The following is a 13058-nucleotide window of genomic DNA, read 5'->3' on the forward strand; positions in this document are numbered from 1 at the left end:
TGTGGTCTTTCTGCTTCTGGGATAGCTCACTCATTGGAGAGGTTGTGGAGAAAGGGGAACCCTCCTCCATTGCTGTTGGGAATGTAAACTTGTACAACAACTCTAGAAATCAATCTGATGCTTTCCCAAACAACTAGGAATAGTGCTTCCTCAAGATCCAGCCATACCACACCTAGGCATATATCCAAAAGAGTCTCAAGTACACAATAAGGACATATGTATGCTCAACCATGTTTGTAGCAGCTTTATTTGTAATAGCCAGAAGCTGGAAACAACCCTGATTCCCCTCAACTGAAGAATGGATACAGAAATTGTGGTACATCTACACAATGGAATATTACTCAGCAACAATAAACAAGGAAATCATGAAATTTGCACGTAAATGGTGTTTATCCTATCTTATAGGTCTAGTACCCACTTATAAGTGAGTATATACTCTGTGTGTCTTTCTGCTCCTGGGATATCTCACTCAGGATGATCTTTTGTAACCCATGGTAACTCAGTGGGTTATCCAAGTGGGTTACCTAGTAAGGGGAATAGGAACTATTTCTGACATGAACTCAATGGCTGGCTCTTTGACACCCTCTCCCCCGAGGGAGGAGCAGCTTTGCGAGGCCACAGAGGAGGACATTGCTGCCAGTCCTGATAAGACCTAATAAGCTAGGGTCATATGGAAAGGGAGGAGGACCTCCCCTATCAGTGGACTTGGAGAGGGGCAGGGAGGAGATAAGGGAGGGAGGGTAGAACTGGGAGGGAAGAAGAGAGGGTGCTACAGTTGGGATACAAAGTAAATAACCTGTGGTTAATATAAAAAAATAAAAATTATAAAAAAGAAAATGCAATAAGGAAACCCTTTATTTGTTTGCTAATTTAAAAGATAAATAAAAATAAAAACAAGGCCTGAAGATGTAGCTCAGTAGTAAAATCTTACCAAGTATGCTCAAGTACCTGAATTCAAGAATTGTCAAAAACTGTTTATAATTTGTCTCAACTATGTAAAATACACCCATAGCAATTCCACACCTAACTACAGAGAAAACCTTTCTTCCTTTCATATTGCTTCTCTCAAGCCTTTTTTAACAGAGATGAGAAAGCTAACAAAGCATTAATAGTCTTTCTGGCTATTCCATTGAATTGTAGTTAATGTCTACTTCCTTAAAACATTTTATAATGTTCTTTAGTACCCATGTACTGATTGTATCAGTACAAAAAATATAATAATTGAGGTTTATTTTGCAATTTCTAGCCTTTCTCTTGCCAGCAATTTAAGGAAGTGTCTTTTTTTTAGTTATTTTTTTATCTTTTATTTTTTTTTTTACAATTTATTCATTACATATCCTGAATCAAGCACCCCCCCCCCAACTACTTGCAGTCTCACACTTCTTGCTTCTTCCCCTAGTCCACTGAAAGGGAGAGTTCTCCTTCTGTGCCATCTGCCCATAGCTTACAAGTTTCATCAGGACTAGCTGAATTGTCTTCCTCTGTGGCCTGGCAAGGCTGCATAGCCAAGGACAAGTGATCAAAAAGCAGGCAGCTGAATTCATGACAGAATCAGCCCCTGCTCCCCTTACTCGGGTACCCACATGGAGACTGAGCTCCCAATTAGCTACATATAAGCATGGGGTCTAGGTCCTCTCCATGCATGGTCCTTGGTTGGTGTATCAATCTCTGCAGGACCACTGTCAATAGAACAAAATGTCAGCCTACAGACTACGAAAAGATCTTCACTAACTCTAAATCTAATAGAGAGCTAATATCCAGAATACATAAAGAGCTCCAGAAGGTAGACACCAACAAACCAAATAATCCAATTAAAAAAAATGGGGTAGTAGCTAAGCAAGGAATTCTCAACAGAGAAATATCCAATGGAGGAAAAACACTTAAAGAAATGCTCAGCATCCTTAGTCATCAGGGAAATGCAAATCAAAACAACTCAGATTCTATCTTATACCTATCAAAATGGCTAAGATGAAAAATTCAAGGGACCACAGGTGCTGGAGAGGATGTGGAGAAAGGGGAACCCTTTTCCATTGCTGGTGTGAGTGCAAACTTAGGATAGCACTACCTCAAGATCCAGCTATACCAATCTTGGGCATATACCCAAAAGATGTGTCACCACTCAACAAGGACATTTCCTCAACTATGTTCATAGCAGCTTTATTTGTAATACCCAGAATCTGGAAACAACCTAGATGTCCCTCAGTGGAGGAATGGATACAGAAAGTGTAGTACATGTTTACACAATGGAATACTACTCAGCAATTATAAACAAGGAAATCATGAAATGGTGAGAATTAGAAAAGATCATCCTGAGTGAGGTAACCCAGAAACTGAAAGATAGGCATGGTATACATTCACTTATAAGCAGATATTAGCTGTGTAATATAGAATAGCCATATTAAAATCTACAAACCTAAAGAGACTATTTTTTAATTTTTTACATTTTTTATATTAATTAATTTATTCACTTTGTATCCTAGCTGAACCCCCCCCAACTCCTCCCAATCCCACCCTCCCTCCCTCATCTTCTCCCAAGTCCACTGATAGGGGAGGTGCTCCTCACCTTCCATCTGACCCTAGCCCATCAGGTTTCATCAGGACTGACTGCATTATCTTCCTCTGTGGCCTTTTAAGGCTGCTCCACCCTCAGGGGAGGTGATCAAAGAGCCAGCCACTGAGTTTATGTCAGAGTCAGTCCCTGTTCCCCTTACTAGGGAATGCACTTGGACACTGAGCTGTCATGGGCTACATCTGTGCAGAAGTTCTAGGTTATCTCCATGCATGGTCCTTGGTTGGAGTATCAGTCTCAGAAAAGACCCCTGAGCCCACATTTCTTGGTTCTGTTGCTCTCCTTGTGGAGCTCTGCCCGAGGAACCTATTTTTTTAAATGAAGAAAGCTTTAAGTGTAGAGCAGGTTTTCCTCAGTCTCTTCCGTAGATCATGAACTGAGAGTATAGTATCTTCTATGATGTCCACAATGATTATATGAATCAGCAAAACTCCACTTTTAGTAGATTCTCTTTACTAAAGGCTACAAATTATGGAATAGAGCTTTGAGTCATAACTTTACAAAATTTCTAAGAAAAAGTATTCCTATTTGAAATGAGTAGGCTCAGAGTTAGGCAGATAAACTCATTACCTGTGGTTTCTAGGTAGCAATGATCTTATTTTAGATTTTTCTATTTTTAAATGAAATTATCCTCTAGTTATTTTTCCTATTAAATTATGCAATGATATTATAACTAAGTTTCCTTTTCTAAATGTCCATTGCTGTTTGTCATACAACCTCCACTGCTGGCTTTATTCTCCTGTGGTCACAGATGCATATATTTAACTATCATGTTGTAAGTAGCCCAGGTATCTGCTGACTGAAATTTATCTTTTTCCTTTAAAATATGAGGTTTTTACTTTTTAATTTTGCCTGTCTTTGCTGGTTCTAGCTTTTCTCTGACTTTTACACTCTAAGAGAAGTACTTACCTGTTCAGAAACCATTGCAATGTATTAAAAAGTGAACCATAAATTATTCAAGGTATTTAGCACATTTCGTGAGAAAAATACATAATACCAAGAATCTAGTATTGATAGTCACATCTCACCATTAGTAATGCTACAGAGAAGAGAAGACATAATTGCTATTCATTCCTCCTCTCTTAAACATAACAATAACAACTACAAAAGCAGAGAAATAAGAAACATGAATAGATTGGATTTATACAAGAATCTCAAGGATTTCTTTCAACTTTGCCTTGAATATGCAGTGAATATTATTTTATGATATTTCTCAAAATCCCATTTTCTTTTATATTGCCCTATTGTACTTACTTGATTTAGAGTGAATTTTTTTTTTTAATCAGACACCAAATTTATCACCCCTAATGGCAATCTGGAAATCAATCATATTCTTTTGGCAGCATCTAACATTATAAGCAATTAAACATTCAAAATATACACTAAGCTTAAAACTGTGTTGACAAGAGAGTTGGCCACAGCTTTCCTAGTATCTGCAACCAACAATAATATGAGCATATTTGTGGGGAAAGTAATTTATGGGAAAAGAGTGGCACATAAATTTAATCCCAGCAATTAGGAGACAGAGGCTGGTAGATCTCTAAGAGTTTGAGGCCAGCCTGGTAACTATAGTGAGTTCCAGGACAACCAGAACCACAACGTGAGAACCTGTTTTTAAAAAATAAATGACAAATAAACAAAAAACTTTCCTGTACCCTCTTCAATGTCATTCTCAATAAATGACTAGCTCATTCAGCTTGCTTCATGTTCTAACTTTGCCTTCCCAACCTCATTTTACCTACTTCCTTCAGAATCATAATACTTTTTCTGTTTACCATTTTATTTATAATTTATTTTCTTCTACAAATAATCAGGTCTGCTTTCTGCTTAATGTCAAACATTAGTAATAAGGAAATAAAAATATGAGTAAAACATCTTCAAGCTATATGTTGCTAAAGCAAAAGGACATGGATAAACCAAATGAGTAAAAAAATAGATTCATGCGTATTTTAAAAGACAAACATAAATTACATGGGGATGAATGTGATAGCTCTTGTTTATAAAGCTCAGGTGACTACTAGGACTATGCATTTCTTAACTGAGTACCTTGGTGAAAATTGATTCATCTAATGTGAAGCTCTAATCAATGACCAGTCTGGATCTTTTTTCTCTCCTTTACTCTGTTTTGAAAATTTTAAGTATGTACAAAGTAAAATAATAACATAAAGAACTCATGTGAAGCAAGAACCCAGCTTTGATAATGGTCAATTTGTGGCCAATCTATATACCTACCCTTAAACATTCTGAAGGAACTCTATGATACGACATGTTTTATCTATGAGTGTTTCTTTTATTATGCACAAAACATAACAATTACTTACATAACCAAATTCTATTATCCCTTATTACATTCCAAAATGTTAATAAAATCAATCTAGTAAGTGTTCATATTGGTCTGTAAATGTAATACTTTTTAAGTTCAAATTTGGATTGAAAATTAAAAAAAAAACACATTTGATCATCATTATTGTTCTGTTTTTTTTTTTTTTTTTTTTAATTGTGCATCCCCTGTATTGGTTAAAATTAAGTAGTTGACAGAAACGACTTAGGGGAAGATTTGTTTTAGCTCCTGGTTTCAGAGTCATTAACTTATCATGGTGGGGAAATATGTGGGAGCAGAGAAGTTCAGTTCATGGTAGACAGGAAGCACAGAGAGATATGGAACAGGCTAATATAAGATAATTTCCCTTAGTGACCTTCCTATTGCTAGGTTTCCACCTCAAGTCCTCATCCCTTCTGAAAATAACACCACTATCTTGGAAACAAAGCATATAACACTGAGGCTGTTGCTAACATTTGATATTCAAACTAACATTTCTCCTTGTATTAACAATTACTCTAAAACATATTAACCTCAGATCTTAGTAGTGTAATATAATAAAAAGCATTTCACAATTTCTGTTAGCTTAATGATTGAGTCTCTTAGCGGAGTGATTGTATCTCTATCTCTTTTGGGTTGCAGTCAAGACACTAATCCAAACTACAGTTACCTGTGGCCTTCACTAAGGCTAGAAAATCTATTTATAACCTCAGGTGTCATCATGAGAGACTCTACATAAGAATTTTTAAGTGTTGCTATGGGCTGAGTGTTTGTGATCCTCATAAACCGATATGTTGAATGTTAACCCATATTGTGTTACTTTTAAAGTATAGGGCCTTGGGGATAGTATTAATGCCTTTATTAAAAAGGGTGTTTGACTTCTTAAGTACATGAGAATATGTATGTGGTAGCTTGAATGAGAATGGCTCCTATAGAATGGCTCCATATATTTGAATGCTTAGTCTTCAGTTGATGGAACTGCATAGGAAGGATGAGAAGGTGTGGCCTTGTTGGAGGAAGTATAGCACTGAGGGGTGGGCTTGGAGGTTTCAAAAGCCCATGACAGACCCAGTGTGTGTGTGTGTGTGTGTGTGTGTGTGTGTGTGCCTGTATGTCTGTCTGTATCTCTGTCTGTCTGTCTCTTTGTCTTTGTATCTGTTTTATATAGTTGATAAGATAGTCAGGTCATTTGTCTAATAGAGTCAACTTAAAGATCTTTGGGGAACACTCATAAAAACTATACAATGGCTCCATGAATTACTATGAAAAGAGTGCATGCCTTTAAAGTACCTAAAAGGGTATTTTAGAGTACTCAATACTAGCCAGTTACTATTACATAATTACTCCCATTACTATTATCAATTATTTTATGACTTTGATTTCAAAGCGGGCAATACTAAGACTGATAGGATGGCTCGAGAGTATTTGCTGTGCAGGACTTACAATCTGAATTGGATCCCTGGAAGCCATGTAAATATGGAAGGAAATAACTGATACCACTGTTTTTCTTTGACCTATACGTACATGCTGTGACACATACACATGCCTATACTCACATCATAAGTATGTGTGTATGTGTGCATGCTCGTATGTGTGAACACAAATAATTTTAATTTTTTGCTATTTGATTTGTGTTTTGTTGTTGTTTATATGTGTATGTGCTTGTATGCAAGTATATGCATGTATGCACCTAATGCTGAAGTAGTCCAGAAGATGGTGTCAGATCTTCCTGGAGATTTAGTTATAGGTGGTTGTGAAGGAACCCAACTCAGGTCATTTGTAACACCAGGAAGTATTCTTAACTTTTGAACCATCTCACTAGGCCCTGAATAATTGTTTTAAATGCAAGAGTAAAGAAAAACAGATTGAAGGTACTAATAGGGAAAGAAAATTATTAGAAAAGTATTGACCTTTAGGAGAGGGAATGGAGAACTACCTTTAACACAGAGGAACATAAGATACTGCTACATCAGTGAAGACAAACAGTGAAACTTGTGATGCAGACAAACGCATTCTTAAATCAGTAGAAATCTAGATTGTCCTGTTTTTGATAGCAGATTGTAGACAGAGTCAATTTTCTGTAAGGATGTATCTTCTGGTAGGTTAACCAAGCACTAGAGAAAACCACATATAAAAAAGTATATGGACAACACAAACTGTACTTGATTGGCCCAAACAATAATGTACAAAGTTGAGTGGATAGGGAAGAATATGGATATGGCAAGAGTTGGAGAAAATATGATCACAATACATTATATGAATTATCAAAGAACCAGGAAAAATAAATAAGAGAGTAAAAAGGAATAATAAAAGTTGTGGAGATGGGAATGGGAATCTGGGCATGCACAGGCAGTGAGATATATACTATAATCACACAGATTGAGTTTTGTGAGGTCTTGATAACAGCTTAATTTTTCATGGTTAAGAGACTAATATCTTGTGAAGGTATGGCAGCTCTTTGAAGGAGTACCTCAGTAATCTAGTTGGGACTACAAGTCTGGTCATAACAGAAAAGACTGACTATGGCATAGGAGACATGACAGAATCAAAAAGAAGTCAAAAGCTTGGGTTCATCTTCTGGAGTTATGCTTCTCTTGTCTGTCTGCACACTAGTTGTTTAACTATGGGTGCCAGTAAATTCACTTCTACAATGAGAGCACAACTTCAATTTATCTTTAACACTCCAGGTTACAGAAGGAAAGAGCCAGAAGGAGTGGTCCTTGAGTACATCTGGATGAGTCCACTGAAATGCTAAAGTTGGAATACAGTAGAAGAGCTCAGAAAGACTGGGATGAAGCTTAATTGAAAGTGAAGCTAGACTTTAAAATCATGCCACTCAGTATTGACTTCTAAATGTTTCTTGCCTTTATGTTTAAAAAAGAAGAAAGCAAGAAACAAGACTAATTTGTCATATTTAGCAGCAGATACTAGAGATATTCTAGTATTTAAGTTAATTGGATCTTTAGACATGTAAACAAAAGTAATATTATTTTAGCTTTCATGTATCAAAATTGTTTCTTAACACATCAAAAGGAAACAGTTTACTTGTAGGGAGTAATTGTCCTGCTTTTAAGCAGAAGATAGCAAAAGAATATTTTATGCTTTCCTGTGCCTATAATACCATTCAACTTTGTAGCAGCAAAGTAGGTTGCTCGAATATGCTGTTGCAAAACTAGTTAATCCATAATTCAGCAGGTTCTTGGTTTCCAAGTTGCCTTGTTGACAAGCCTGACGAAAGTAGATGGAACTAATTAGCACTCGGCATTATAAAATAGGAAGAATTAAATAAAGCAGCTTCAATATTAAATTCAGACCCATATGAAGATATTCCCCTAAGTTATGGGGATGTTGAAATGATGGACAGGCTAAACCAAAACTCATAATCCTATTACAGTCTCCTACACCAACCTAATAAACTTCAAGTGCTGTTTAATGAGAATCTGGGATATTGCCATCTTCCTCTAGGCTTCTCTGTGTTTAGCTTATAAATTCTTTACTGTTCCTACTAAATACTACGTTATTTAAAATTGTGTGAAAGAGAGTACTTAAGTATACACACACACACACACACACACACACACATATATATATATATATGTATGTATGTATGTATTTTGATTATAATAAGGCCCTTACCCTGTAGGGAACTTTATATTATTAATAATTTCAGAAGAAAGCTTTTTTAAAGAAAAAAGCTCCAGGCTTAGCTGTAATGAGGTATTTGAAAAGGAGGAGAGGGTATATTTGTGTGTGTAATGAAAATATTGAACCCTTTGGGATGTACTGAATCATGGTGTACTAATAAATGATCTTTCCATTTCAATGTTCAGCAGACATCTTTGTACCCCTGTTGTACCCTTGCACAATGCTTTTAGCTAGCATTTCCTTTTAAATATTGTTTCTCCTGACATTTGTTCCTTAGGTGGGGGTGTGGTAGGAAGAATGAAATGGCATAAAGAGGGCAGTACTAAGAAGCAGACCATGTTAGTGGCTTAGAATAATGAGCCCATTTTCAGTGGAGCCATGTGGTTTGTGTTAATTAATTAACCCCTTATAAGCATTTGCCTGACAATCCTAATTCCCATTCAGTTCAATGAGTTTTGTAATTATCATTTAGGGTGTTCAATCAGAGGATTGACCTCGCACAGGAGCAAATTGATACCCTATAGCAAATTGCTCAACTTGGCTGTCAATGGAAGTATGCTGGACTTTGTGTCACTAGCATACAATATGAGAATTTTTCCTGTGCTGCAAATCTGTCTAAATAATTGTCTAGCTATATTTTAGGTAATTGGACTGAAGAATTCGATACTACGATGGAGCAGCTGAGAGTGGCCATTGTTATGGCAAATTCTACCAGAGTGGACTCAGGACTAGCCACAGGATTATCATCATGGATTGCTGCAGCCATGAATCATCTGAAGGAATGGGCAGGCATGGGAGCGTTAGCAGGCCTTCTGGTGTTGGTCTCCTTGGTTTGCCTGTGGTGTATTTGCAAGATTAGAGTCTCACAACAGCGTAATGCAGCCATGATCATTCAGGCCTTTACAGCCATTGAAGCAGGACAGTCTCCCCAAGCATGGTTGGCTACCATAAAAAGCTAAAATGTTACCCTCAGTATGCGAGGCTAAGCACTGCACTCAGGGTCAGCCGCTTTGGACCCAGAGAAGAGCATGTCTGATTGCATGCGGGTTGATGCCCCAGGTCCCGCCTCTGAGAAAAAGGTATCAGACTGGTCTGATGCTCTTTGGGTGGATGACACCTAAATGAGCATCGGTACAAAGTCCCAATTTATTTCTAATATCAGAGATCAGACCTCTACTCTTGCCTGATGCGTCTAAAACAAAAAGGGGGAACTGTAGAGAACTGCGTAATGCCGCGCCTTAAAGATGGAGCTGGTTTCTGCCTTCCATCTTCCCGATGGTGAGTGCTCTCTGTCACAAACAACTCCATATTTGGCTAAGGCTGAGGATCTGGCTTGCTTCCGTGTATGTGGACCTATCTGCATTGCCCACGTGGCACGCTGGGGTTGGCTACCCAGAGGCTATTTTAAGCTGTGGGCTGGCTTTCCCCAGGGTCAGAAGATTGTTCAAGGTTCCTGAATAAACTGCATTGAGAAGAACAAAAAAAAAAAAAAAAGAAAGAAAAGATCAGAAAAAAGGAGAGGAGGACCTCCCCTATCCATGGACTTGGGGAGAGGCATGCATGCAGAAATGGGGGGGGAGGGTGGGACTGGGAGGGGAGGAGGGAGGGGCTTATGGGAGGATACAAAAGGAATAAAGTGTAATTAATAAAAGTTAAATAAAAAATAAAAAAACTGTTTATACCCTACCATTAAGGAAGCTTTGTAAAATTCTTTCCCTATAAATCATCTGAAGCTGTTTACAATTTGCTGCAGTTTTATTTTTCTTCTGGTTTGTGTTTTGCTGCCTTCAGAAGTGTTTTCAAGGTAGTAATTATACAATGTGCTCTCAGGTTCCATCAGCCTTGGAAGGGTAAAGGACTTCAGTAAAGAACATTTTCACTTTTTAATTGGAAGAATATAGGCTTTAACTATTTACCATGTTAAGGAAAATAAATCAAAAAAGGCTAAATAGATAGAGAATGATTAATTACTCATTCTTAAGACCTATGCCATTTAGTTCCTAGTGATAAGATAGTGATGAAGTACTTTGACCCAGAAAGAGAAAGAGGATGGTAATTTGTTGACAGCACTGGAAGAGTGTGGAGAACATATGTTTGAGAAAGGAAGCATCTAGGGCATCCCTTATCTTCTAGGCCCTGTATATGTAATTACTTTTCATTTTATATGAGTAGTTAAAGTAATATTAATAAACATTTTACTTAATTAAGGCTCTTCTGATTGCAAGGGACAAAGATCTATTTAAACTCAGTGTTTATTGAAGAGTTACAGAGAGGCTTAATGGAATTTAAGTTGGGAAATTGATCACATCTGGGTCTAGATTTGTGGAAATGGGATCCTTGCTCTCCAGTCATTAAGGCACTGTGTTTCTCCATAGTGAGTGTTTTGGTAGGAATTTTACTCACCTTGGTTCCATTGCCACTTCTATCTTCTGATAGAATCTTGGGTCATAATCCCACATTTTTGTGACAGAAATTCAATTTGGCTTTGATTTTTGTTGTTGTTGTTTCTCCTTTTGTTTTTCTCTCAACCCCATTTCCTTAGATAAAATTCCTCCCCAAGTTCAATCAGCTAATAATGTTTACATCATGCAGTAACTAATTTAGTTCTCACAATATTCCTATTAGATACCTTACATAGCTTCACTACATTTTGCTTTACATAGGAAAAGATGCAAACAGAGATTCAATGAACTATCAAAGGCAGTCAAATAACTGCAAGATCTGTGTATTCATTCATATTATGCTGACAAGTGCTATCTATGTTGAATTAGATCTAGTTTCTAGGCATCACAGCTATGTGGCTGTCATGGAGTAAGTTGCTTAATCTCTGTAGACATCTAATTATTCCACAAAAAGTTTAAGACTTATTTAATTATTCCACAAACAGTTTAAGAATTCTTTTTTAAGTTTTTAATTAATAAACAAAAAGGAGGAATTGGAGGCCAGTAGCATTGACATAGGGTTTGTTATGTTTTCAAGAAACAAGTAGAGACTTGCCTGAAGTTAAATGAAATATTTATTTCAGCACAGTATAGACAATGTCTCAGATATCCACAAATAGGAACGAACACAGTGCCTTGAACTGTTCCCTGTATTGTGAAGTTAGAAATAGAAGTTGCTTTTTCTAACCTTGTATGGTCTCATTCTTCTGTCCGCCCCCCCCCCACATAAACCCTTTTTATTTTTTATTTTTGTCATTTGGTTTCCTATGTAAACATGACTATCACTGCTGCAATGCAGAATGACTCTTGCTTTGTATGATATTTATCTGACCTAGTTCAGCTTCTCATGACAGCATCAGACATCACTACTGTGGCCTGCAGACTTGTTTCTCTTAAGTCCAATTGACTAGAGGAGAAATAATATCACAGAGTACATAAAAATGCTACCTCTTACAGGGACTATGTGAAAACAGAGATGTGATTTTAAAAAAAGAAAGGAAGAAAAGGAAAGAATGTAAGTATGAGAATGACAAATGGACTGATGTTACTACATAAAACCAGCTTAGGAATGACTCAGAATTATAATTAACACCCCAATATGCCCCTTACAAATGAGTACCTCAGTCCCATTAATAGGATACTTATACACTATCTTAAAATATACTTCCAGGGGGACATATGGAAGCCAGTCCTACTCATAGACCAATCAATTGAATTAGCTGTCTTAGTCTATGAAAATTAATCATCAATAGCTTTTGGAGGAGTAAAAGACAATTTAAAGCTGTAATTATGATTCTATGGGCACAGTGTAATCTAATGAATACACCCTTTCCTTCATCTCTGACTTAGACCAACAAATGAATGTTTTAATTACTTTGAGAATATAAGTTGTCAAATTCCATCATAAAAGGATATTGAGAAGTTGAAAATGTTAACCACAGTACCTATTATGCACTGAAGTCCCATATTATTTGTTGAACTCCAAAGGAAGTCACTTGTCAATTATATTCTAATTCCTTTTTGTTGATGCTACACAAATATATCAAATAAATGAGGTTTACTCTCTTTCTGATAGTCTGCTTTATAAGGGGCACATTTTTGGTGCTAAGTACAATTCTGAATTATTTCTATACTGGTTTTATATCCTATCTTCTATATACTTCATACAAGATGGCTCTAACAGTTAAAAAAGGAATGAAGCCTAAAATCATTAGATGAATATATTTTTAATTTTAATGAAAAATTATTACATTTATTTATTCATTGTGTGTACTTACACATGTGCATGCAGTCATAATAAGGAACAATATAGATGTCAGAAAACAACTTGCTGAAATCTGATTTTTTATTCCAACATGAGGGTCCTGGGTATTGAATTCATGCTTTTATACTTGGTGTTGAGTGCTTTAATCACTGAGCCATCTTTCAGTCCCACAGTATATATATTTGAAATTTTTTAGAATGTATACTATATTCTACAAGAAAATAAGCAAATAGTTCACATATACACTTATATCTATATGGTATTTTCACATAGCATAGTTTTTCTCTTTGCAAAATAGTAGCAGAGACAAACTTCTAG

The 13058-nt window shown here is 36.5% G+C and overlaps 1 protein-coding gene across 7 annotated transcripts in view; it reads left to right on the forward strand.

Annotated features, from left to right (window-relative positions):
- Positions 1-13058, forward strand: part of Diaph2 (diaphanous related formin 2) — a 980694-nt gene that overhangs the window by 823955 nt on the left and 143681 nt on the right. Inside the window, exon 28 of one of the 7 annotated variants that reach the window (XM_060375360.1) lies at positions 9166-10077. The exons of the other annotated variants lie outside the window; for them this stretch is intronic. Coding sequence (XP_060231343.1) covers positions 9166-9176 — 11 coding nt within the window. The 3' untranslated portion in view covers positions 9177-10077. Of the gene's footprint in view, positions 1-9165; positions 10078-13058 lie in introns of those variants that run through there. 7 annotated transcript variants of the gene reach the window in all.

This window comes from Meriones unguiculatus, chromosome X, assembly GCF_030254825.1.
Source record: "Meriones unguiculatus strain TT.TT164.6M chromosome X, Bangor_MerUng_6.1, whole genome shotgun sequence".
Classification (NCBI taxonomy): domain Eukaryota; kingdom Metazoa; phylum Chordata; class Mammalia; order Rodentia; family Muridae; genus Meriones; species Meriones unguiculatus.